Raw genomic sequence first — 27,864 nt, 5'->3', positions numbered from 1 at the left:
AAATGGAGTAGAAAAATAGGCTTGACTATTCTAAAGCTGCTTCAGAAAGAATCTCCGGAAGACCACGGAGGAACCCCGCAGGGGAGCCAGGCGGATACTCAGCCGCTCGCGGTAGAGGGGCGCGCAAAGCTGCGGAGCCGCGTGTGTGGAGCTCCCCAGTGCACTCACTGCTGGCTCCCCCTCGGTGCTCTGGGCCCTTCCCAGCTCCCTCCACACACCCCGGCTCCTTCCACACACCCCCGCCCCCTCCGAGCTCCCCGACTCCTCCCCCGCGCTCCACGGCTCTTCCCGACTCCAGTCAGCGTTCCTCCGGCCCTCGGCGCCACGAGCTGTCCGGGCACGCAGCCCCTAGCGGCGCGTCGCTGCCAAGCCGGCCTCCGCGCGCCTCCCTCCTTCCTTCTCCCCTGGCTGTACGCGATCCAGCTTGGGTAGGCGGGGAAGCAGCTGGAGTGCGACCGCCGCGGCAGCCACCCTGCAACCGCCAGTCGGAGGTGCAGTCCGTAGGCCCTGGCCCCCGGGTGGGCCCTTGGGGAGTCGGCGCCGCTCCCGGGGAGCTGCAAGGCTCGCCCCTGCCCGGCGTGGAGGGCGCGGGGGGCGCGGAGGTGAGCGGGTCGGGGAGGAGCGCGAAAGAAGATAGCGGCGGCGGAGTTGAGGGTCAAGATGCAGTCGGCGCCACGCGCTGCATCCATCCTCCCCGATTCTGCGCCCTCTCCGGGCGTCCGCCCTGAGCTGCGGGGTCCCTCATCTCCTGGCACCTTGAGGTGGAAAGTGAGAAGGGTGGAGAAGGGTGTCTGTTCCACTGATTCCCCCTCCTCCTCCTCTTGGTTCCTAGAGCTAAGGGCAAGTCCTGAGGTTGGGCCCAGGAGAAAGAAGGCAAGGAGACATTGTCCCAGGTAGGATGTGTCCCAGCAGGAAAGGACAGGCAGGTTACTTTCGCCCCCTTGATAGTCTCCCTGCTACTTTGGGTTGATGCAGGGCATTTCATGGAAGATCATGCAGTGCTGCTTTGCGAACAGGTATTTCTAGCAGTCATTTGGTTTATTTCCCAGTAATGTAATCGTGGTGTTTAGGCCATTTCTGTTCGAAAGTAATTGGCCTCTTCTTTGACTGTCCTAAATTATCTTTGAACCCTGTGTTCAGCCTCAGCCAAAACTTGTTGAAAATTATGCCCTAAAAATCTTGCTCTTAAAATAGAGCAGAGAGATAAAGAGCATTTTTGTTGGAAGATTTCCATTTATTATCTCTCCCACCCCGTGGAGAAGGATTGGTGTCAGTTTTTACTCCTCGGGCAGTTAGTTTTTTAGATGGAAAGACAGTCCAGGCCATAGTTAATTATCGCTCATCAGTATAGGAGAAAAAGAATTCAGACTTCTGCCCCACCCCCACCCCCAACCTCCTGACTTAGATTCTGGTCCTTTTAACAGCCCCGCTGCTTGGAACCCTTTTTGTTTTCTAAACCACCTCCCCATCCTTCCTTTTCTCCACTTTATTATTTCTTCATTTTATTGATCTGTTTATTTTTTCTTTCTTTAACCCTATAATTTTTTTACTCCGATTCTCTCTCGGTTGCTTCAAAGCTTAGAGGCTATTTAATGGAAAAGCAAAACAAAACAAAACAAAACAAATCACCCGTCCTAAATAATTTGCAGGATGTTTAGAAACATAAAGAGTAACTATATGTGCTGCCATTGGGATGGCTGCACTCTCTGCCTCTTAGCTAGTCACTCTGTCAGGGTATGGGGAAATGAGACAATATTGAGAATGATAACTTGAGCAAATTGTGCAGTTAGGAAATGAAAAGCTTTATCCAAGTCACTTTTTATTGTACTGGTGCTATGGAAAATGTGGTGAATGAGCATAGTTGTATTTTAATACTGAAAAAACAGGACAGGTGAAGACAAATTTTTAAAGAAAGGATTGTAAATGAGTTAGAAAAGTGAGAAAGAAGATACACCAAAAATGTGAAAGAGTAAGACTGCAGGCGTGATAAAGGACATAGGACATCAGGAGATGTATTTATCCCTGCTGGGCCAGAAACCAGGACACTGAGGTAACTGAGACATTAACATAATAATAACATTGATAAATCACCTACCCCTTAAGGGCCCACATGTGTTTTCAGCAAAAAGAGAAATCTGATCTAGAGAATTATTACATGTCTTTTTGTCCTGAATTTTTTTGATGTATTCCATAACAAAGAATTTTTATTGCATCCTTAGTTACACTGCCAGCCAATGTGGAGGCAGTGATCACGGACAAGACAAACATGGTTCTTCCCTCATGCAGTTTATTGTCCAATGGGGGAAATAGTAAACAGTAAAGAAACAATTATATGAAATACTACAAAATAAATTTAACAAGGGCTGAGTGAATTATTCTGCTATAGAGATGGAACAGTATATGGAAAGCTCCCAAGGTACATAAAGTGGTTGTTGTTTTCTCTTTCTAGAAGAGAATGCTGTGGGTGGACAATATACAGATAAGGTCAGAGAGGGGAAGCGGGGACTAACTCATTCAGGACCTTTTATGTGATAGTCAGGAAGGTGGCTGTAGTTCTAAGTACAAGGAGCACTGATTTTAAGGAGAGACATTTTATGACAATTTACATTTTAAGATGATTTTAGCTGCTGTGGAGACGGTTTGGAAAGGGTCAAAAGAGAAAGTAGGCTGACCCATTAGGAAATGTTTGCAGAGTTCAGGTAAGATGATAGACACCTGGACTAGCCTGGTATTGGTGGAGAGGGATTTATGAAATATGTTGGAGAACAGGAATTGGTGCAGGATTTTATGTCAAAAGTGAGGGTCAGCAAGGACTTAAGAATGACTCCCAATTTTCTGATTGGAGCAACTGGTGGATAATGGTGGCATTTACACATTTCCAGGCGAATGGGACCAGCTCTGGGTGGAAAAAGTTCAGGTTTGAACCTGTGAAGTTTGAGATGTCACAGAAAGAGGTCATAACCATATCCCCTTGGGAAGCAAAAAGGGAGGCTCTCCAGGACATAAGTGGATAGACTGGTCTTTGATAGGTAAAATTGGTGATTGTTAATTTAAGGTGAAACTAATGAGCTCAGTTTTCTGGTTTTTCTCCAGCAACCTTCACCAACGTGGATACAGATAAAGAGAAAATGGATAGCTGGGTCCAGGACTAGAGTTTTGCCAAGCAGATATGATGGAGAGTAAGAGAGTTGAGGATCTTTTTAAGGGAGTGACTACAAATCTAGCCTCGGTTTAAAGAAAAACCAGAGCAGGCTGAAGGAGAGTGCAGGATATTAAGCAATTAGAGAGGTAGAGGTCAACGGATCAGATTTCTTTTGCTGTTTAGAATTATCAGTGTGAATATTTAAACTAAGATTATTGGAAGTCCTGGAGACAGTGCTTGGAGATTTCAGGCAGTGAGTGACTGAGGTGGGGTAAAGGCAAAAATTCATTGCCTCCAATGAATAAGTCAAGGAAATAAGAGCCCCTGAAGTTGAATGGTTCATCCACTTGAATGATAAAGTCCAGGAAAAACATGATAGCTATTAGGGTAGAGAGGATGACCGTGTGTATACTGGGAGCCAGAGTCTGCAGTCATAAGGAATAAACTAGAAGTCAGTAGAGGACAGCAGTAAGGACAGGGAGAGGGTATGGTGAAGTACCATGAGCTTCAAAGGAGCTGGGTGTTTGCAGGAGAGACGATGAAGAAGAGATGTTCAGATGTGGGCTTACAAAGTAAAGATTACACCACCCCACCTCATGGCCCTGGAGAATTATGTTTTCTTGATAGCCTCTCCAAATCTGCAGGTTGTGAAATGTCATCAAAACCTCTGTGGACAGCCCTTTCAGAGTTGCTGTCATCCAATAATAAATGCCCTATTTATGTGTGAAACAAATTAGGTTCTATTTTTCAAAAGTAACATAGCACAACAGGTGCCATTCAGCTTCAGGAATGTTCAGGAAATCCTTCTAAACTGAAAACCTTAAGAGGCTGTCCAGCTGAGTGTAACTGAATTCCCTATCATAATAATACATTCTCAAGTATTAAATGTGTACAGCAAGTCAAATGCCCATTCAAGAAAACGATGTCATTGACACACACTTTTAGATTGAGCTCCCGAAGTTGAAGTGTTAAATATAGGGTGGTGATATTACCATTATTACACAGCTTCAAGACTTATTTAGTGTTGGAAACTACCACCAGAGTCAAGTATAACCTATTTGTTTGCTGTTTAACAAAGGAAATTGAGACTCAGAGAATCAAAGTGATTGCAGAAGCTTAGGCCTGCTCTTTCACCCCTACACTATGAAGACAAAACTTTCTATAAATGACATAGTTGTTTTTTGTTTTTGTTTGTTTTTGTTTTTGTTTTGAGGCTGAGTCTCACTCTGTTGCCCAGGCTGGAGTCCAGTGGCGCGATCTTGGCTCACTGCAACCTCTGCCTCCCTGGTTCAAGCGATTCTCCTTCCTCAGCCTCCCAAGTAGCTGGGATTACAGGCACCTGCCACCACCCCTGGCTAATTTTTGTGCCTTTTTAGTAAAGACGGGGTTTAATCATGTTGGCCAGTCTGATCTTGAACTCCTGACCTCAAGTGATCCACCTGCTTCGGCCTCCCAAAGTGCTGGGATTACAGACGTGAGCCACCACGCCCAGCCTATAAATGACATACTTTTATCAGTTATTTAATTTGGATTCCTTATGAATAACTTCAAAAGAAAAGGTATAGACACTGTGGACATCACCTGGGAGCTTGTGAAAAATGCAGAATGTCTAACCTCCCTCTAGACCTAAAGAATCTGAGTGTGCATTTTAAACAGGTCCCCAGGTGATCATATTTGCATTAAAGTTTGACAAGTGCCTTTCTAGTGAGTCATTCCCTTGGAAACAGTGGTCTGCTCAGGTCAGCAGGATCATGATGCCTGGAGAACTGGGGAGGGGATCCCCTTGTAGAACAGAAAGAAGAGATACAGTCATGGAAATATTCCAAATTTTGAATATTATGAAACAACAGGAACAAAATATGTTGTGCAAGGAGTGACGCATTTTAAGGAATGGCATTGCCTTTCCCAGAAAGTGAAGACAGGAAATTGGAAAATTGTGAGTGGACCTTCTGATACTGCTCCTCCTTGCGTGGAAAAGGGGAAAGAACTGCATGCATATTATTCAGCGTCCTATATTCAAAGGTAACTACTACTCTTTCGCAAGTGTAATTTTTCATTACTACAAACAACAATGTAAAAATTAACATAAGTGAGGGTCAGAAAGCCACATCTACTGTCGCCAAATGATGAAAGTATTAGATTGAATTCTGAATCTTTTACTAGAGTGATTTTCAATCTTGGTTGCATAATAAAACATCTGCTAATCTTTTTTAAAAAATGCTGTTGCTCAGGATGAACCCCAGAACAATTAAGTGAAAACTGGGTGGTGGGGGGTGACCCGTCATCACTGTGTTTTAAAACTTGCCAGGTCATTGGAGAATGCACCTAGGGTTGAGAAACACTGCTTTAGTAGCTCATTCAGAAGCAGCTCTGAGATTGCAGTTCTGCTACTCCATGTGCCAAAACAGTGGGACTTTCCCTCACTACCAGAAGCGTAGTGCCAAGCCGGGTCAGCAATATTCAGGTCACCCTCACTGGCCAGTTTTCAGAACATTGAGGGAAGTAGGATTTATTTCTTGAAGAAGCCTGCTTAGACTAACTTTTAAAACAAATTGATACATGTTACATATCTATGGGGTACACATGAGTATTTGTTATATCCATAGAATGTGTAATGATCTGGTTGGAGTTTTTTGGGAATCCATCACCTTGAGTATTTATCATATCTATGTGTTAAGAACATTTCAAGTCATCTCTTCTAGCTACTTTGAAATACACAGTACATTGTTACTGACTATAGGCAACCTACTTTGCTATTGAACATTAGAACTTACTTCTTCTAACTTCATTTGTATCCATGAACCAACATCTCTTCCTCCCCTCCTCCCATCAACACATCCTTCCAGCCTCTGATATCTCTCATGCTATTCTCTACCTCCATGGGATCCACTTTTTTAGCTCCCACACATGAGTAAAAACATGCGATATTTGCCTTTCTGTGCCTGGGTAATTTCACTTAACATAATGGCCTCCACTCCTATCCATGTTGCTGCAAATGACACGATTTCATTTTTTAAGGCTGAATAATATTTCATTGTGTATACATACCACATTTTCTTTATCCATTTGTTGATGGACATGTAGATTGATTCCATATCCTTGCTAGTGTGAATAGTGTGCAAAGAAAAAAAAAACACGTGAGGACAGGTATCTCTTTGATATACTAATTTCTTTTCCTGTAGGTAATACCCTGTAGTGAGATTACTGGATTGTATGGTAGTTCCATTTTTAGTCTTTTGAGAAACAACCCCCATACTGTTGTCCACAGTGGCTGTACTAATTTACATTTCCACCAATAACATATAAGGATTCCCTTTTCTCTGAATCGTTGTCAGCATCTGTCATTTTTCTCTTTTAATAATAGCAGTTCTAATTGGGATAAGTTGAAATCTCATTGTGGTTTTGATATGCATTTCTCTGGTGATTAGTAATGCTTAGCATTTTTTCATGTACCTATTAACCATTTGTTTGTCTTCTTTGGAAAAATGTCTATTCATGACCTTTACCCATTTTTATGGGATTATGTGTTTTTTATTGTGAGTTGTTTGAGTTCCTTGTATATTCTGAATATTAGTCCCTTATCAGATTAATAGTTTGCAAATATTTTCTTCTATTCAATAGGTAGTCTCTTCATTCTGTTGATTGTTTCCTTTGCTGCACGGAAGTCTTTTAGTTTAATATAGTCCCATTTGTCTATTTTTTTGTTGTTGTTACTGTGCTTTTGAGGTCCTAGCCATAAAATCTTTGCCTAGACCAATGTCTTCAAATATTTCCCCAATGTTTTCTTCTTGAAATGAGGGGTTTTGGGTCTTATGTTTAAGTCTTTAGTTGACCTTGCGTTGATTTTTGCATATGGTGAGGGACAGGGGTCCAGTTTTATTCTTCTGCGTACAGATATCCAATTGTCTAAGTACCATATATTTGAAGAGGATATCCTTTCCTCAGTGTATGTTCTTGGTGCCTTTGTTGACAATCAGTTGGCTGTAAATGTGTGGATTTTTTTTGTGGATTATCTAATCTGTTGCATTCATTGATCTGTGCATTTGTTTTTATACCGGTACCATGTTTTTTCGGTTACTATTGCCTTGTAATACATTTTGAAGTCAGGTAGTGTGATGCCTTCAGCTTTGTTCTTTTTGCTTAGGATTGCTGTAGCTATTCAGGATATTTTTTGGTTCTATATGAATTTTAGGATTGTCTTTTCTAATTCTATGAAAAATCACATTGGTATTTTGATAGGGATTGCATTGAATCTGTATATTGCTTTGGGCAGTATGGTCATTTTAATATTAATTCTTCCAATCCATAAGCTTGAAATGTTTTTCCATTCGTTTATGTCATCTTTAATTTCTTTCTACAGTGCTTTGTAGTTTTCCTTGTAGCAAACTTTCACCTCCTTGGTTAAATATATTCCTAGTTGTTTTTTGTTTGTTTGTTTGTTTTTGTTTTTTTATAGCTATTGTAAATGGGATTGCCTTCTTGGTGTCTTTTTCAGCAAGTTCATTGTTGGTGTATAGAAATGGTACTGATTTTTGTATGTCGATTTTGTATCCTGCAACTTTATTGAATTTATTTATCAGATCTAAGAGTTTTTGTGTAAAATCTTTAGGTTTATCTAGATCTAAGATCATATCATCAGCAAAGAGGGATAATTTGACCTTCCTCTTTTCCAGTTTGGGTACCTTTTATTCTTTCTCTTTCCTGGTTGCTCTGGCTAGGACTTCCAATATGATGCTGAATAGAAGTGGTGAAAGTGGCATCCTTGTCTTGTTTCTGTTCATAGAGGAAAGGCTTTGAGCTTTTCCCCATTTCAAAATAATGATAGCTATATTATTATTATATAGATCATATAAGCCCTTATTATGTTGAAGCATATTTTTTCTATCCCTAGTTTGTTGCGAGTTTTATCATGAGGGGATGCTAAATTTTCTCAAATGTTTTTTCTGCATCTATTGAGATGATCATATGGTTATTGTCCTTCATTCTCTTCAGGTGATGTATCACAGCTGTTGATTTGCATATGTTGAACCATCCTTGTATACCTGGGATGCATTCCTGGAATAAATCCCCTTTGATCATGATGTGTGTGTGTGTTTTTTATGAGTTGTTAGATTTGGTTTGCTTCTACAGACACACACACATGCACGCACACACACACTTTTTAGGAGACAGGGTCTTGCTCTGTTGCCCAGGAGGGAGTGCGGTTATGCAATCATAAATCACTGCAGCCTTCAACTTCTGGGCTCAGGTGATTCTTCTGCCTCAGCTCCTGAGTAGCTAGGACTTCAGGTGTGTACCACCACACCTAGCTATTGTTTAAATTTTTTGTAGAGATGAGGGTCTCATTATGTTGCCCAGGCTGGGCTTAAACTCCTGGCTTCAATCCATCCTCCTGCATTGGCCTCCCAAAGTGCTGGGATTACAGGCATAAGCCATCATGTCTGGCCCTTGGTTTGCTAGTATTTTGTTGAGAATTTTTCTATCTGTGCTCATCAGGAATATTAGTATGTAGTTTTCTTTTTTGTTGAGGCTTGTTTGCTTTTGGTATGAAGATAATGCTGACCTCATAGAATGAGTTAGGCAGAATTCCCTCCTGTTTAATGTTTTGGAAGAGTTTGAAGAGAATTGGTGTTAGGTCTGTTTTGAAAGTTTGGTAGAATTTGGCAGTGAAGCCATCTGGCCCTGGACTTTTCTTTATTGGGAGTTTTTTAATTACTGCCTCAACTTTTTTTGTTACTGGTCTGTCCAGGTTTTCCGTTTCTTCCCATTTCAATCTTGGTAGCTTGTATATGTGTAGCAGTTTATCCATTTCCTCTAGGTTTTCCAGTTTGTTGGTGTATAGTTGTTCATAATAGCTTCTCATGATCTTGTGTATTTCTGTGGTATCAACTGTAATGTTTCCTTTTCCATTTCTGATTTTTTATTGGAGTATTTCCTCTTTTTTCTTGGTTAGTCTAGCAAGTGCTTTATCAATTTTATCTTTTCAAAAAACAAAACTTTTTGTTTCATCCATCCTTTGTATTGTTTTTTAAGTCCCAATTTGTCTAGTTCTGCTCTGATCTTTATTATTACTTTCCTTTTACCAATTTGGGGTTTGGCTTGTTTTTGCTTTTCTAGTTCCTTGAGGTACATCATTAAGTTGTTTATTTGAAATCGTAATGATTTTTTGGTGTAGGTGCTTGTTGATATAAGCTTCCATCTTAGCACTGCTTTTGCTGTATCTTATGGGTTTCAGTGTGTTGTGTTTTTATTTTTATTTGTTGAGGGAAATTTTTTGATTTCTTCCTTAATTTATTCTTTGCCACCGTAGTCATTTAGGAGCATGTTGTTTAATCATTTATTTTTACAGTTTCAAAAGTTCCTCATGTTGTTGACTTCTAGTTTTATTCCATTGTGGTCTGAGGAAATACTTGATATGACTTCGATTTTTAAAAAATTTGTTGAATCTTATTTTGTATTCTAACACGGTCATTCCTAGAGAATGTCTGTGCTGATGAGAATTTGTATTCTGTAACTGTTGTATAAAATGTTCTGTGAATGTTTGTTAGGTCCATTTGGTCTAACGTATAGTTTAAATCCAATGTTTCTTTGTTAATTTTCTGTCTAGATTATCTGTCAGATGCTGGCAGGCGGTGTTGAAGTCCCAAAATGTTGTTGTATTGGCGTCTGTTTCTCCTTTTAGATCTGATAACACTTTATTTATATTAATATATCTGAGTGGTCTGTTGTTGGATGTATATATGTTTAGAATTGTTATATCCTCTTGCTAGAATTTATCTATTATCATTATATAATGACCATTGTCTCTTTATACTGTTTTTGACTCAAACTCTGTTTTATTTGATATAAGTATAGTGACTTTTGGTTTCCATTTGCATGGAATATCTTTCTCCATCCCTTTGCTTTCAGTCTTATATGTGTTTTTATATGTTAGATGGGTTTCTTGTACCCAGCATATACTTGGGTCATGATTTTTTTATCTATTACTAGTCTATATCTTTTAAGTGGAAAGTTTAATCCATTTGCATTCAAAGTTATTCAACAATGAAAACTTCCCAAGTCTAGTGAGAGATGTAGACACCCAGATACAGGTAACTTAGAGATCTCCAAACAGATACAATACAAGAAGGTCTTCCCCACAGCACATTATAGTCATATTGTCAAAAGTAAAAGACAAAGAGTGAATTCTAAAAACAGCAAGAGAAGAATGACTAGTCACCTATAAAGGAACTCCCAGCAAAATAAAATTTTTACCTGTTCACATTCTGATTTACAGAAGGGATTTGAACTTGCTTTGTAAAATAAGCAGATAATTAATGTTGTTTTGTTTTTGTTTCTGTTTGAAAAGTCTTGATCATCATGAGTGTTAGATTTAAAGATTTTGCAATTCTTATATTTTGGGAGATGCTACAGTATATACTCAGAAGAACTCCAGGCTGGGATATAGGAAACTTGGATTCCCCTGTGTGAATCTAGCAACCTTTTCCACCCTTAGATAATGCACATGATTACCATTAACTTTCGAATGAAGTGAGCATGGATTTCATTACTTCCGGTTTCTTTAACCACTCCTGATTCCCAGCATAGCTAGTGACATCTCCAAATGGGTATTGACAGGTTTTTTTCCTACCCTGGTACCTCTGACTCCTGCCTGCCTTTCTGGGTGCATGGACCACACCAAGGGAGTGGTCTATCTTGAAAGGTGTGAAATGAAACATGTAATTGATTTAAAAATAGTAAATGTTCTTCTTTCCCAGGATCGGTTGTTCCTAGGTAACTCTGAGGAGCAATGAAATGACCAAAGAAAAAGGAATAATACACTACTTTGAGTACAACTGTAATTGTTACACCTTGATATTTATAACCCCCAAAAAACACCCTTTCCTAAACTCCTTACATGCACCTAAATAACACATGTCTTAGCTGGACAACTACCTGGCTTCCCTATTTTCTGTCTTTATGTCCTTGGATAAATTAATTATCTTCTGCAGGTCTCAGTTTCCTCATCTGCAAAGTGGGTATGACAGTATTAGCACCTGTCTCTTAGGGTGGTTGTGGGGATTCAATCAGTTAATACATAAAAACCACAAGAGAGCTGAAATACATTATGTCCTATATAAGCATTAAGTAATATTACTATAATTATTGTCTTTCTAAAGTTTAACATACTGATGTATTTGGAGTTACTGGATGTGACTCATTTCTAGGGTAAAAAGTTGAATTTTCCTGGCTGTAGTCATTTCAAATTTCATTTAGTAAAAACCCTAACTTTTTTTGAAACATTCCACCTGTGCCTGTAAAGTCCATTAAATCCTCTGAAATGGTCCACATCTGCTATGAGCATAAAAGAAATTGTGCAATGAGGGTAGAATGGAAGAGTATTTTTCTTTCAGACCCAATTTCGACACTAATTCATGGCAACCTGATTTGTATTCTTGAGCAAATTATTCCAAATATGAACATTTCAGATGCTAGTCTCTCAACTAAAAGATAATTTGAGAGATTTTTCCAGGAAGAATAACTGCATCATAGTTTATGCAGCCAACAAATGAAAGGGTGTCATGTTGCGGTCCAAAGGGCGTGGGTGGATGAGCAGAAAAATACTCGAAGGGCTGTAGGCAGGTGAAAGATGATTTTATTCAACAGCAGCTCTGATCAACAACTTTCTCACACTGTCCATCCTGTCTCAGCTGCTTAGTCTGGTGGCTCCCACACACACAGCTCCCTTGCCTTCAGGGTCAGCAGCTTAACTATTTCTCTCTCTGGGCATGGGCAAGCCAAGCTGGGTCCTGGCTCCCCCATCTGTCTGCAAAGACAGACAGCTCTGACTCTCTGTCTCTGAGCACAAGAGTGCCTCTACAGTGTCAGCAGGGCAATTATACCTTTTACAGACAATAGTGGCTTAGAGCCAAGTGATGAGTTTTCCCTATGTTATAGCGATGGTGGTGAGCTTCTGTTATGTCTACATGGCTATGATAACAAGTAACAAGTGAAGTTATATGCTTGCGCTCTGAACTCACTCACTCTGGATGTTTACCTCTGCCTGTCCTTGACCAAAGCACAGCCATGTTCTTTACAAAGGGGAAGAAAAAGATTTCGTACATATTATATAATTTAAGATCATAAACATGTTACTAATCCTTTTTCCATAGGTAAGCTATCTTTCTCAGTGATACATTGTAAGATCTAGGGTGAATGATAGAAGTCCATGGTATTTACTCTTTTGTTATATTTTGATGCCTATTTTTCTTAAGATATTATTTAAGTGCCAGGATTCATTGTTAGCTAATTTGTCTAGCTCTCATTTAATGATAAAGTCACTAGCTACTGAAGTATATAGGGAACTTTATAACCTCTACCCCAAATGACTTTAGACAGTTTTGGTTTAAATGGCTTTTTAAAAAATGGTTTTTCTTTCTTCTCTTGTCTTGTGAGCCATCACTTAGTATCACAGTCCTCTCTGCCTCCAGCAGCATTTGTGATTTGCTGCCTCTGATCTGCTCAAAAGCTGGGTAATCATACTTGTGTGTTTTCCAAAAAAGTTCTGAGTGAAAACCGCAGTCCCTTTTTTCATGTGCTCTAGTGAGGTAGGAGGCAGAACTTGAATCCAGAGGCAAGGTTCAGACACTGGACCAAACTGAGGTCAGGGCAGAAGCACCTCCCCATAAGACATGCCCATCAGTGTGCCATGTCAGTTCACTATTGCCATGGCAACACCTAGAAGTTACCACCCCTTTCCATGGCAACAGCCCAACAACCCAGAAATTACCACCCTCATCCTAGAAATTTCTGCATAAATCACCCCTTAATTTGCATATAAATCAAGTAGGTTTAAATATGACTGCAGAGCTGCCACTGAGCTGCTACTCTAGGCACACTGCCTACGGGGTAGGCCTGCTCTGCAAGGAGCAGTACCTCTGCTGTTGCTGTAAACTGTTGCTTCAATAAACGTTGCTGTTTAACACCACCAGCTCGCCCTTGAATTCTTTCCCATGCAAAGTCAAGTAGTCTCCTGGGCTAAGCCCCCATTTGGGGGCTTTCCTGTCCTGCATCACTAGTGCCTTGCTGCTCAAAGAGGGGTCCTCAGACCAGCATTGGTATTGCTTTCATTAGAAATGCAGAATGTTGAGCCTCCCTCCAGAATTACTCAATCAGAATCTACATTTTAACGAGATTCCGAAGTGATCTGTGTACACATTAAAATTTGAGAAGCCCCACTTTAGCACCTCACCTTTGTGACAGTTAATTTTCCTATTGAGATGCTTTTTTAAAAGCCAAAAGATTTATGAAGAGAAACCAGAATAGTGGTCCTTTTTTAGCTTACAAATTGTGTCTTACTGTGCTGTATGTTAAAGTGTGGTGAAATATTTTACCTCTAGAAAGACAGGACATTACAATGTCTAGAAGTGTTTTAATGTTCAGTAATAGGTAACTGATGACCATTTTATTTTCTCTCCCCTAGGATATTCTTGGTGATCTTGGAAGTGTCCGTATCATGGAATCAATCTCTATGATGGGAAGCCCTAAGAGCCTTAGTGAAACTTTTTTACCTAACGGCATAAATGGTATCAAAGATGCAAGGAAGGTCACTGTAGGTGTGATTGGAAGTGGAGATTTTGCCAAATCCTTGACCATTCGACTTATTAGATGTGGCTATCATGTGGTCATAGGAAGTAGAAATCCTAAGTTTGCTTCTGAATTTTTTCCTCATGTGGTAGATGTCACTCATCATGAAGATGCTCTCACAAAAACAAATATAATATTTGTTGCTATACACAGAGAACATTATACCTCCCTGTGGGACCTGAGACATCTGCTTGTGGGTAAAATCCTGATTGATGTGAGCAATAACATGAGGATAAACCAGTACCCAGAATCCAATGCTGAATATTTGGCTTCATTATTCCCAGATTCTTTGATTGTCAAAGGATTTAATGTTGTCTCAGCTTGGGCACTTCAGTTAGGACCTAAGGATGCCAGCCGGCAGGTATGTATTTTACATTTTTATTCTTATGTATCTGGTATTTTGTAGTTAAACAACTAAGCAAATATCAAACATTTTAATACCAAACTCTGACACTTTCCAATTATTATCATTTGAAAATTAATTATGAGCACCTGAAGATTAATGTCCTGACCTTGTAAGGGCACATTCCCATTCCCAAAATGATGCGGAAAACTGGGAAAATAACGTGAACGTCATCCAGTTCAACTTGAGAATAAAGCAGATGGGGCACTCTATCAACACCATTGTGGAACGAGCTTTTATAAGTAAACACATAAAATATGTTTTAAAAATCTTTTAAATGTGCTTATGCATTACAATTAAGCATGATTATAAAACACTTTTATTGTTTTTGTCCATAAAGACAGTTGATTAGATTCCTTAGAAAATAAGTTTCAGTATTATATCATTGTATGCTGTATATCAGAGTCATGATAACCATTTACTTTCCAGTCTTTATTTTAATGACTGGTAAAAGAACATATGCTCTTCTACAGGCTATTTCTGAATCCTTTTTTCTCTTTTGCATATCCACCAAAGTTTAGCAGTGGATATAGAATAAGCAAATTAGAACCAGGACCTGTGAGACAAACCTGAATTTAATAATATGCCCATATTTATACCAATTTTAAATTTTTAACAGAAAAAAATGTGGAACAGTGATTAAATTCAAAATGAGCTACAGAAATAGTCTAAATTTGTATTATGTAGCGTTTGTGCCTTTGAGTGTTTGGTTTATTTTTAGACTTATTATACTGTATTATAATTTATACAAAATTTTTTCCAAATGAGTTTTTAAAAAAGTTTATTCCACCATTGTCACAACTGTAATAAATTAATTTAGATTTTTTTTTCTTATTTGTGTTATAAAAGGACCTCTATTTTAAAAGTTCATAAATGATTATATAATATTCATTCAAATAGGGTTTGTCATTCATCTGGCTAATGTTATCCATGATAATAATCCAAAGAGTGTTATATTGTCAGCATTATGTAAATAGAAACATGCAAATATTTCTATGTGGTCTATTTTAGAGTCCTTATACAAACATCTTCAGGGATATATTTAGGAATTTGTTTTCCCCAAACATTACTTGGAGACTCTATAGCAATATTTTTCTAGCCCTGAATGAGGTGGCCTACCCATTAGTAATAGTAGCTCACTCCAGTAATGAACTTGGTGCTCAATAAATACTTGTTGTTGTAGGCTTTCAAACTATTGAAATCTGTTAGATACTATAATATAGCTGAAAATTCAACGAGTATTTATTCCTCAAGGTCATCACAGGTGATGCTCCGTAAGTGGAGCATGCGATTGCTACCATTTTATAAACAACAATGGTAATGCTGAGTCTTTTTGTTTTTTCCACAGGTTTATATATGCAGCAACAATATTCAAGCCCGACAACAGGTTATTGAACTTGCCCGCCAGTTGAATTTCATTCCCATTGACTTGGGATCCTTATCATCAGCCAGAGAGATTGAAAATTTACCCCTACGACTCTTTACTCTCTGGAGAGGGCCAGTGGTGGTAGCTATAAGCTTGGCCACATTTTTTTTCCTTTATTCCTTTGTCAGAGATGTGATTCATCCATATGCTAGAAACCAACAGAGTGACTTTTACAAAATTCCTATAGAGATTGTGAATAAAACCTTACCTATAGTTGCCATTACTTTGCTCTCCCTAGTATACCTCGCAGGTCTTCTGGCAGCTGCTTATCAACTTTATTATGGCACCAAGTATAGGAGATTTCCACCTTGGTTGGAAACCTGGTTACAGTGTAGAAAACAGCTTGGATTACTAAGTTTTTTCTTCGCTGTGGTCCATGTTGCCTACAGCCTCTGCTTACCGATGAGAAGGTCAGAGAGATATTTGTTTCTCAACATGGCTTATCAGCAGGTACTGAATGTGCTTGTTATTTATCTGATGCTAGTAAAATACTTTTTATTAGTATAAATTGTAAAACATAAAATTTTACATGCCCTGTAATGGAAATTTGATTTTGGTATACTGCGGGAGGGGAAAGAATTGTTCTTTAAACAACGTTTTTGCAAAATAATTATGTGGCTAATTCAAAATTATTTAAGTAAAGGCTGCTACCATCCTTTTCCATACAGAATAAAAGCAGAAAAATAGAGGGTTGGGTTCTCCCCCTTTTTCAATGTTATAATTGCAATGAGTGCTTTCAGTATTCAACAATTCATTATTTTAATGTTTTATAATTGGCTGTGCTCCACAAAATGATGAGGCAACTCTCAGTAAATATATACAATAAAATTAGAACCAGTAAAAATACAAAACAGAACAGGAAGACAAGATCAGGAGAAAAAAGTTGAATACACCTCTGCTAAGAGTGTCTACACAGCTTCTCTTTTGGCTTTGAGATTTTCAATACAATGAGAAGGGAGACCCTATTATTTACAAAGCTCTTGTTATCAAAAACCAGAAAAGATAATAGTTCCACGGGTGAAGCTTTTCTAGCACTTAGCTCTAAAAAAAAAAAATCTCAGGGAGCACTTCATGGAAGGGGCTTGATTATGAGGTAGACTATGGTTTTCCTCCATAATTCCCAATCCACAAATGTAATTTAAGGGGTTTCCCTGAAGCTGTTTGGTGTAGCATTTCTCAATGAAAGCCAAGAACATTGCACGAAAACAAATGTGTAAAAGCATCTGCATTTTGTAAGGATCGAAGGCATCATAGTCCAAGTATGTGGCATCTTGTACTTAAGCTTGTTTCAACAATAAAACCTAAAATAATATTTTTCTAATTAGTAGATTGATAACCTTTAAACCATTCACTCTCTGAAAAAAAACAACTTCTCTTAATGGGATACTAAGGCTTTTATTGTTGCTCAGTCGGCTCCCTTACCTCCTTCCAGTCATTTGCCTAGATCTCACCTTCTCAGCGAGTCCTATGCTGGATACCATCTTAAATGCCGCTGCCTCTGCCCCAACCAGTATTCCCAATCCTTCTGACTTACCCTGCTCTACCTTTCTTTTTTTAATAACACTTACCATCTTCTAACACACTTGATTTCCATGTTAAAAATACATTTACCAGTGTCTGCCTTCCCCCAGCAGAATGTAAGTTCATGAGAAGAGGGATCTTTGTCTATCTTTTTCACTGATACATACCCAGTGCCTAGATCTGAGCCTAGACATTGTGGACACTCAAACAGCCCATTTGTGGATGAATGAATGAACTGGGAGAGCAGGTAGATCCAGGTTGCAGTCTCCAAGTACACTGGGTAGTGCTGTTTTTCTGTATTGTATAGATATCAAATAAGAAGATGGTAAGAACTCTGTGGCCTCTTTCAAGATGATGGTATGATTGCCTTAGGGAACTAATAGCTAAGAAGCAGCTTTTCATTGTTGTTAAATTTCAAGTATGTTTTGTTAACTGGAATTGGACAAAGTTAAACTGTTGTTAAGTTAGAATCTGTTTTCCATTAATAGATACTTATTTAAATCAAAAATTTCAGCTGAAGGAGTCCAATACTTGATTTATACTCTAATTATATTCTGAATGTAAATAGAACTTCTAAAGGTAGTCCCTACACAAAATACCACAAATTCAGAGTTAACTGTCTGACTTGATTATATACACATTATCAATGTAAGGAAAAGACATTTGGAAAAAATACTGCATATAAATGACACAATTGGATAGTTGGGGATCATATTAAATGAGGCAGTTCAAGTGGATAAATATTTGAGCTCCATTGGCCTTTATAGCTAGGGAAATCACAGCTTTCTAGGAAGAGAAGATGAGAAGAAAGATAAAACAGAGATATATTATTCATGTGATGGAAGAAGATACTGACATAGTTTAGAAATTCCCTGACTGGATCCAAGTTGAACTAAGGCCAGACTATATCCCAGATATTCAACCAAGTTTAAACTAGCTTGTAATAGTACTTCAAAACTAAGTTTAACTGTCAGTAACTTCTTTTGTGTCACCCTAGAACCAACTACTAGGTATTTTATGGTGTTGGACTCCAGAGTCCCTGTAATGACGATGGCAAAGCTTTGCCCCTCTATTCTAGCACGTATACAAGGAAAGAGAAAGTTTTGTCCTCCTTTTGTTAATTCTCTTTTCCATTACACCTGGAGCAGTATCATCCAGTAACAGGTTCTCTGTAATGGTTTGTTAGACTGAATTAGTACAACTTAAATATGTCCATATATGACCAGGTTCTTCTTATGCCAAGAGTGAACTCTGTGCTGAATCAGTTAATGTTCTACTAAATAAAGGAAATTCACATTTGCTTTCTTGTTAGGTTCATGCAAATATTGAAAACTCTTGGAATGAGGAAGAAGTTTGGAGAATTGAAATGTATATCTCCTTTGGCATAATGAGCCTTGGCTTACTTTCCCTCCTGGCAGTCACTTCTATCCCTTCAGTGAGCAATGCTTTAAACTGGAGAGAATTCAGTTTTATTCAGGTATGTGGGGTTTTGTTTGGTGAAGGATTGTGCAGGATAGGATTTCCTTGTTAAGAACAACTGCATTTTAAATATGTTCCTTATTAAAAGGGTGCCTTTGAGGCTGTATTTATGCATCTAGATACATTATGCTGGAAGCCAGCTTAGGATTGCTCTGGTTAAATAAGTGAAAGACCAGTCAGTATATGATTGTACTGGAAGACTTTGACAGCACTGCCTTCCAGTATACTATGTTAAGAATGAAAAAGTTATCTTAAAAGAGAAAAAAAAATGAAAGTTGGGAAGGATGAGCTTAGATCAAATTTAATGTTGAAAGTCAATTTATTATTAGCCAAGTGAATGAAAAATTATTTTATGTTTTGAGTCATCTTGATTTGTCCAGAAAAATCTTATTAATTTGAACTCAAGTGGGGATGTCAATCTGAATATTTTAAAGAAATGTGTGTATATATACACACACATACAAACACAAGCAGTGGCAAACTAGGTAACTAGAGTAATGGATTATAACATGCAACCAGCCTTAAGAATTTTGTTAGTATATCAGTAGTATACTAATATGTATGGATGTCTGTAAAGGGATTTCAAACCACCATTGTATTCTTTAATAAGTTAAACATTCACCCTCTCCAATAATATCTAAATAATAAGGTTGCATATTTTAAAAATAGATAACTGAAACATAGACCCTTCCTATATTTTCACAAAATCTGTACTGGTTGTATCCAAATGGTTTACAGCATAGTAGACAGATTCATGTCCTTAGGTGGTACACTTAAGTTTTGTTTCATTTCATTGCTTATTTGCTTGTTTTTTTTTTTAAGGTCCTGTAAAAATCTCATTCAAAGCACGGCCAAAATGCTTATCTGAATTTATTTTTCCTTTCTGAAGAAAAGGGAGAGTACTTTCCCAACAGCTAGTTTAATCATACCCGAAAAGAAATAGAAGGTTCTAGACAGATGCAAATTATCATTATAAATTTAGATGAGTAATTGCAAATATTTTGCCCGCTGGAGGGTTGATATTTTCCAGTAAAGTTAGACATTACATCACTATACTGATGTAATATTACTTTTATATAACAGACTATTCTTCAAAGTAAGCAGTCTTAAACATAATAATTTAGTGAACTAAAGAATGATGAGCTTTTAGAATTTAAACTGTAAAGTGCCTAACTGAAGTATTCTTAATAAACTCTATATTTTAATTGTTGTTTATATTAATACTGCAGGATTTTTCATATTTGCCTGTTAACCAGTGTGTATATATGTGTGTGTGCCCATGAGGATGCTCATTTAATTTTAATTTAATTTAATTAATTTTAATAATTTTAAATTAGTTTATTTAATTGTATCATATGTCTGTTTGTGTATTAACAGTGATGTGTCACCTAACAATAGGGAACGTTCTGAGCAATGAGCTGTTAGGCAGTTTTATCATGTGACCATCATAGAGCATATTTATACAAACCATGACCTATTGCTCCCAGGCTACAAACCTGTACAGCATGTTACTGTACTGAATACTACAGGCACTTGTAACACAATGGTAAATATTTGTGTATCTAAACGTATCTAAACATAGAAAAGGTACAGTAAAAATAAGGCATATAATCTTATGGGACCACCGTTGTATATGCAGTCCATAGTTGACCAAAATGCCCTTATATGGCACATAACTATATTTATGTGTATGTGTATACACACACACATACATACACATTTCTTTAATACACAACTGGTGGGAATGTGAATAATTTTTATAAAGAAGAGTTTAGCAGTATGTATCAGTACCCTTAAGGAAAAGCTAGATGTTTTGACCAATAATCCTACTATTAGAAACCAGTCCTAAGAAAATAAATCAAAATATGGAAAATGGCCTAACATGACATTTATAGTTGAGGAAAGTTGGAAACAGTAAATTATCAACAAAAAGGAATGGTTTAATAAATTATGCACATCCATTCAATAGAATATTATACAGTATTAATGTCATTTTCATATTTAATGACATGAGGAAAATGTTCTTGATAAAATAAATGAAGTAGTAAGAATATTAAACTGTATGCAGTAGGGCCTTATTTGTGTAACATAAGGTGTGCATATAAATAATACATATATGCATATATAAAAATATTAATATTTAATTCAGTAGAGGACAAAGGTTAACTTGATAATTTAAGACAAAATAGTTTTATCAAAATATAAACATGGTATATCTTGATAGTTTAATTTATGAGTTTCAGTCATTTGTTTCTTATTCTTTGTTTCTTTTCCTTCCTCTCCTGGCCCAAGTCTACACTTGGATATGTCGCTCTGCTCATAAGTACTTTCCATGTTTTAATTTATGGATGGAAACGAGCTTTTGAAGAAGAGTACTACAGATTTTATACACCACCAAACTTTGTTCTTGCTCTTGTTTTGCCCTCAATTGTAATTCTGGGTAAGATTATTTTATTCCTTCCATGTATAAGCCGAAAGCTAAAACGAATTAAAAAAGGCTGGGAAAAGAGCCAATTTCTGGAAGAAGGTATTGGAGGAACAATTCCTCATGTCTCCCCGGAGAGGGTCACAGTAATGTGATGATAAATGGTGTTCACAGCTGCCATATAAAGTTCTACTCATGCCATTATTTTTATGACTTCTACGTTCAGTTACAAGTATGCTGTCAAATTATCGTGGGTTGAAACTTGTTAAATGAGATTTCAGCTGACTTAGTGATAGAGTTTTCTTCAAGTTAATTTTCACAAATGTCATGTTTGCCAATATGAATTTTTCTAGTCAACATATTATTGTAATTTAGGTACGTTTTGTTTTGTTTTGCACAACTGTAACCCTGTTGTTACTTTATATTTCATAATCAGGCAAAAATACTTACAGTTAATAATATAGATATAATGTTAAAAACAATTTGCAAACCAGCAGAATTTTAAGCTTTTAAAATAATTCAATGGATATACATTTTTTTCTGAAGATTAAGATTTTAATTATTCAACTTAAAAAGTAGAAATGCATTATTATACATTTTTTTAAGAAAGGACACATTATGTTAGCATATAGGTAAGGCTGCATGATAGCATTCCTATATTTCTCTCATAAAATAGGATTTGAAGGATGAAATTAATTGTATGAAGCAATGTGATTATATGAAGAGACACAAATTAAAAAGACAAATTAAACCTGAAATTATATTTAAAATATATTCGAGACATGAAATACATACTGATAATACATACCTCATGAAAGATTTTATTCTTTATTGTGTTACAGAGCAGTTTCATTTCATATTAATATACTGATCAGAAAGAGGATTCAGTAACATGTGGCCTCCAAAACTGCTATCTCTAATACGGTACCAATCCTAGGAACTTTATAATAGTTCCTACTTAGAACAAAAGTATCAAGTTTGCACACAAGTAATCTGTCAGCTGACCTTTGTCGCACCTTAACCAGTCACCACTTGCTATGGTATAGGATTATACTGATGTTCTTTGAGGGATTCTGATGTGCTAGGCATGGTTCTAAGTACTTTACTTGTATTATCCCATTTAATACTTAGAACAACCCCGTGAGATAAGTAGTTATTATCCTCATTTTACACATGAGGGACCTAAGGATAGAAAAGTTCTTTTTCAAAGGTCATGCAGTTAATAAATGGCAGAGTGAGCATTCAAGTCCAGGTAGTCATATTCCAGAGGCCACGGTTTTAACCACTAGGCTCTAGAGCTCCTGCCGCGCCCCTATGCATTATGTTCACAATGCCAATCTAGATGCTTCCTCTTTTGTATAAAGTCACTGACATTCTTTAGAGTGGGTTGGGTGCATCCAAAAATGTATAAAAATATTATTATAATAAACTTATTACTGCTTGTAGGGTAATTCACAGTTACTTACCCTATTCTTGCTTGGAACATGAGCCTGGAGACCCATGGCAGTCCATATGCCTCCCTATGCAGTGAAGGGCCCTAGCAGTGTTAACAAATTGCTGAGATCCCACGGAGTCTTTCAAAAATCTCTGTAGAGTTGGTCTTCTCCTTTTCTCTTCCTGAGAAGTTCTCCTGCCTGCATAACCATTCATCAGGGAGCACTTTACAAGCATGAAGGATATTAGGCTAATTATAAATCTACTCTAGAGACATATAATCATACAGATTATTCATAAAATTTTTCAGTGCTGTCCTTCCACATTTAATTGCATTTTGCTCAAACTGTAGGATGCCCTACATTCCCCCCACCCCAATTTGCTATTTCCTTATTAAAATAGAAAATTATAGGCAAGATACAATTATATGCGTTCCTCTTCCTGAAATTATAACATTTCTAAACTTACCCACATAGGTACTACTGAATCCAACTGCCAACAATAAAAAGACTTTTATTTAGTAGAGGCTACCTTTCCCACCAGTGACTCTTTTTCTACAACTGCCTTGTCAGTTTGGTAATTCACTTATGATTTTCTAATGTTCTCTTGGTGAATTTTATTATCTTGTACCCTCTTTTTTTTTTAAGACAGAGTCTTGCTCTGTCACCCAGGCTGGAGTGCAGTGGCACGATCTTGGCTCACTGCAAGCTCTGCCTCCCGGGTTCACGCCATTCTCCTGCCTCAGCCTCCTGAGTAGCTGGGACTACAGGTGCCCGCCACCATGCCCGGCTGATTTCTTTTTGTATTTTTAGTAGAGACGGAGTTTCACCGTGTTAGCCAGGATGGTCTCGATCTCCTGACCTCGTGATCCACCCACCTTGGCCTCCCAAAGTGCTGGGATTACAGGTGTGAGCTACCGCGCCCGGCCTATTATCTTGTACTTTCTAACTGAGCCCTCTATTTTCTTTATTTTAATAATATTTCTCCCCACTTGAGAATCACTTGTTAGTTCTTGGTAGGAATTCAGTTGGGCAATGATAACTTTTATGGGCAAAAACATTCTATTATAGTGAACTAATGAAAATAACAGCGTATTTTCAATATTTTCTTATTCCTTAAATTCCACTCTTTTAACACTATGCTTAACCACTTAATGTGAAAATGAAATGAAATATTCCTAAAAGTTAAATGACTATTAAAGCATATATTGTTGCATGTATATATTAAGTAGCCAATACTCTAAATAAAAATACCACTGTTACAGATAAATGGGGCCTTTAAAAATATGAAAAACAAACTTGTGAAAATGTATAAAAGATGCATCTGTTGTTTCAAATGGCACTATCTTCTTTTCAGTACTACAAAAACAGAATAATTTTGAAGTTTTAGAATAAATGTAATATATTTACTATAATTCTAAATGTTTAAATGCTTTTCTAAAAATGCAAAACTATGATGTTTAGTTGCTTTATTTTACTTCTATGTGATTATTTTTCTTAATTGTTATTTTTTATAATCATTATTTTTCTGAACCATTCTTCTGGCCTCAGAAGTAGGACTGAATTCTACTATTGCTAGGTGTGAGAAAGTGGTGGTGAGAACTTTAGAGCAGTGGAGATTTGCTACCTGGTCTGTGTTTTGAGAAGTGCCCCTTAGAAAATTAAAAGAATGTAGAAAAGATACTCAGTCTTAATCCTATGCAAAAAAAAAATCAAGTAATTGTTTTCCTATGAGGAAAATAACCATGAGCTGTATCATGCTACTTAGCTTTTATGTAAATATTTCTTATGTCTCCTCTATTAAGAATATTTAAAATCATATTTAAATATGAATCTATTCATGCTAACATTATTTTTCAAAACATACATGGAAATTTAGCCCAGATTGTCTACATATAAGGTTTTTATTTGAATTATAAAATATTTAAAAGTATGAATAAAATATATTTATAGGTATTTATCAAAGATGATTATTTTGTGCTACATACAGGTTGGCTAATGAGCTCTAGTATTAAACTACCTGATTAATTTCTTATAAAGCAGCATAACCTTGGCTTGATTAAGGAATTCTACTTTCAAAAATTAATCTGATAATAGTAACAAGGTATATTATACTTTCATTACAATCAAATTATAGAAATTACTTGTGTAAAAGGGCTTCAAGAATATATCCAATTTTTAAATATTTTAATATATCTCCTATCTGATAACTTAATTCTTCTAAATTACCACTTGCCATTAAGCTATTTCATAATAAATTCTGTACAGAGTTTCCCCCCAAAAAAGAGATTTATTTATGAAATATTTAAAGTTTCTAATGTGGTATTTTAAATAAAGTATCATAAATGTAATAAGTAAATATTTATTTAGGAATACTGTGAACACTGAACTAATTATTCCTGTGTCAGTCTATGAAATCCCTGTTTTGAAATAAGTAAACAGCCTAAAATGTGTTGAAATTATTTTGTAAATCCACGACTTAAAGCAAGATACATACATAGTATAACACACCTCACAGTGTTAAGATTTATATTGTGAAATGAGACGCCCTACCTTCAATTGTTCATCAGTCGGTAAAACAAATTCTGATGTACATTCGGGACAAATGATTAGTCCTAAATGAAACTGTAATAATTTCAGTGGAAACTCAATCTGTTTTTACCTTTAAACAGTGAATTTTACATGAATGAATGGGTTCTTCACTTTTTTTTTAGTATGAGAAAATTATACAGTGCTTAATTTTCAGAGATTCTTTCCATATGATACTAAAAAATGTTTTGTTCAGCCTAACATACTGAGTTTTTTTTTAACTTTCTAAATTATTGAATTTCCATCGTGCACTCATCCAAAATTAAGGCAGACTGTTTGGATTCTTCCAGTGGCCAGATGAGCTAAATTAAATCACAAAAGCAGATGCTTTTGTATGATCTCCAAATTGCCAACTTTAAGGAAATATTCTCTTGAAACTGTCTTTAAAGATCTTTTGCAGCTTTGCAGATACCCAGACTGAGCTGGAACTGGAATTTGTCTTCCTATTGACTCTACTTCTTTAAAAGCTGCTGCCCATTACATTCCTCAGCTGTCCTTGCAGTTAGGTGTACATGTGACTGAGTGTTGGCCAGTGAGATGAAGTCTCCTCAAAGGAAGGCAGCATGTGTCCTTTTTCATCCCTTCATCTTGCTGCTGGGATTGTGGATATAACAGGAGCCCTGGCAGCTGTCTCCAGAGGATCAAAGCCACACCCGAAGAGTAAGGCAGATTAGAGACCAGAAAGACCTTGACTACTTCCCTACTTCCACTGCTTTTTCCTGCGTTTAAGCCATTGTAAATCTGGGTGTGTTACATGAAGTGAAAATTAATTCTTTCTGCCCTTCAGTTCTTTATCCTGATACCGTTTAACACTGTCTGAATTAACTAGACTGCAATAATTCTTTCTTTTGAAAGCTTTTAAAGGATAATGTGCAATTCACATTAAAATTGATTTTCCATTGTCAATTAGTTATACTCATTTTCCTGCCTTGATCTTTCATTAGATATTTTGTATCTGCTTGGAATATATTATCTTCTTTTTAACTGTGTAATTGGTAATTACTAAAACTCTGTAATCTCCAAAATATTGCTATCAAATTACACACCATGTTTTCTATCATTCTCATGTATCTGCCTTATAAACATTTAAATAAAAAGTACTATTTAATGCTTTAACTTCTGTTTTGAAATGTTGTATACACGTGGATTTTTTTCTCACTGAATAATAATTCTAGTATTTGATGGAGGCCTTCTAATACTTTTCTGAGTTATTTCTTTTCAGAAGCATCCAGAAAGCAATACCTGTGATAGTTTTGGAGGGGTTTTGTTTGTTTTTACTAAAATAGTCATTTAGAAAAACCTCCATTTACATTTATTTTATTACATTATTTCATTTTACTAGCATTCATTAAGCATCTTTAAATCAGAACACACACAATATTCAAGCTATTCTGTAAACTCCCCGTAGCAGAAATTTTGTCTTATTTACTACTAAATCCCCAGTATCTAGTATAATGTGGTCTATGATGGATACTAAAGAGATATTATAATAAATAATTACTCATTTTTACAGAAAATTATGTTTTTTATCATCCCTCATCCATGCAGCCATGCCTACATCCTCTTGCCTCTTCCTCATGCCCCTCCCATCACTGCTTCCACCTCATGCCTTGCCTCCTGGCCAGTGGCCTAGCGCTACCCTGTTGTCTTAAATAGTTTCTGCTGCTGCTGCCACTACCACCACCACCACACTGTTATATGTCGAGGAGTCCTGTACACTGTGCCACTGACAAGGAGTAACTGACCTTTGTGCCTGTGCACCAAATCTGTCTGTGGAGGTTCTGGCTTCCCCAGCTGCTGCCTGGAAATGCTTAGATGCTAATATCCTGAAAGGAGGATTGTCAGGTAAAATACAGGACTCTCAGTTAAATTTGAATTGCAGACAAACAATAAATTACTTTTTATTATAAGCATGGGCTTTTTAAAATTTTTCTAAATCTGGCAACCCTACTTAAGGAGTGAACTTTGATCAAGGAGGTACAGCACAAAATGAAGCTAGTAGATAAATTCTCTCTTCCTTTCCACCAGATAGGCTGTTCTAAAGTGCAATAATTCATAAGACCTTCATGAAAATATCCTCAAAGACCGAGCAATTAACTGCACTTGTTGCAAAGCTATGACAAGCTCACTAACACCTGCGTTTGTGTTCCCTTCTCCTACTGCCTCACTTCCATGTTTTTCCTCACTTCTGTTTCTCAGAGATAGTACTCCCCATAGAGTGGCAGCAGGTGAGTGTTGGTGTTGTTTGTTTATGGCAGGCTTGGGGAACCTAGACTAGTACAGTACTTTTGGTAGTGGATTCTTCTAATGGGAAGTGAAACAAGAGACAAATGATGACTTTGAGAAAGTCAGGCACAGGACCCTGCAGACTCAAAATCCAGATTTGTTGAGACCCCTGAGAGTAGAAAAACCCCTCAGGGGCAGATTCACATTGATCAAATGTACAGTCATACACTGTTAAATCAAAATAGTAACTCAGCACTACTGTGTGAAATATCAGTGTCCTGTAGGCGAGAATACCATTTGTGCCTTGATTAAACATACTTTATTCTTGAATCTGCTGTTTATAAGAATTGAAGTTATAATTCAAAAGATACTGGGATCTGTTATGGGCTGAACTGTGTTTCCTCAAAATTGATACATTGAAATCCTAACCCCCACACTACCTCAGAATGTATTTGGAGATAGGATCTTTAAAGAGGTAAAGTGAGGTCATACAGTTGGGCCCTAATCCAGTATGACTGGTGTCCTCATAAGAAGAGGAGATTAGGAATCAGGCATGCACAGAGGGAAGACCACGTGAAGTAAAAGGGGGAAGAT

At 37.1% G+C, this 27,864-nt stretch overlaps 1 protein-coding gene across 8 annotated transcripts; it reads left to right on the top strand.

The window, feature by feature from the left end:
- Window positions 1-276: 276 nt before the first annotated feature.
- On the top strand, window positions 277-26,174 carry STEAP2 (STEAP2 metalloreductase). Of its 8 annotated transcripts, none has more exons than XM_063708277.1 (7): window positions 296-602; window positions 5,056-5,164; window positions 13,605-14,129; window positions 15,520-16,047; window positions 18,431-18,595; window positions 20,890-21,037; window positions 23,269-26,174. In XM_063708277.1, exons 3-7 carry the CDS (start codon window positions 13,638-13,640, stop codon window positions 23,322-23,324), a joined length of 1,389 nt encoding a protein of 462 aa, XP_063564347.1. In that variant the 5' UTR covers window positions 296-602; window positions 5,056-5,164; window positions 13,605-13,637; the 3' UTR covers window positions 23,325-26,174. The 8 variants fall into 8 exon arrangements, with proteins under 8 accessions (XP_063564346.1, XP_063564347.1, XP_063564344.1 ...); XM_063708274.1 differs by having other exon boundaries at window positions 5,052-5,164; XM_063708275.1 differs by having other exon boundaries at window positions 4,993-5,164.
- Window positions 26,175-27,864: the final 1,690 nt, after the last annotated feature.

Source organism: Gorilla gorilla, chromosome 6 (assembly GCF_029281585.2).
Source record: "Gorilla gorilla gorilla isolate KB3781 chromosome 6, NHGRI_mGorGor1-v2.1_pri, whole genome shotgun sequence".
Classification (NCBI taxonomy): Eukaryota; Metazoa; Chordata; class Mammalia; order Primates; family Hominidae; genus Gorilla; species Gorilla gorilla.
The sequence above is the reverse complement of the archived record's forward strand: the minus strand, read 5'-3'. Positions and strand labels throughout refer to the sequence as shown.

What these genes read in the sequence shown, in the direction of transcription:
- STEAP2 (XM_019031725.4), top strand. Translation starts at nt 13,638, where the DNA reads ATGGAATCAATCTCTATGATGGGAAGCCCTAAGAGCCTTAGTGAAACT. An exon ending in TCAACATGGCTTATCAGCAG is followed by an intron (nt 16,048 to 18,430) that starts GTACTGAATGTG and finishes CTTTCTTGTTAG; the next exon opens with GTTCATGCAAATATTGAAAA. An exon ending in GAGAATTCAGTTTTATTCAG is followed by an intron (nt 18,596 to 20,889) that starts GTATGTGGGGTT and finishes TCCTGGCCCAAG; the next exon opens with TCTACACTTGGATATGTCGC.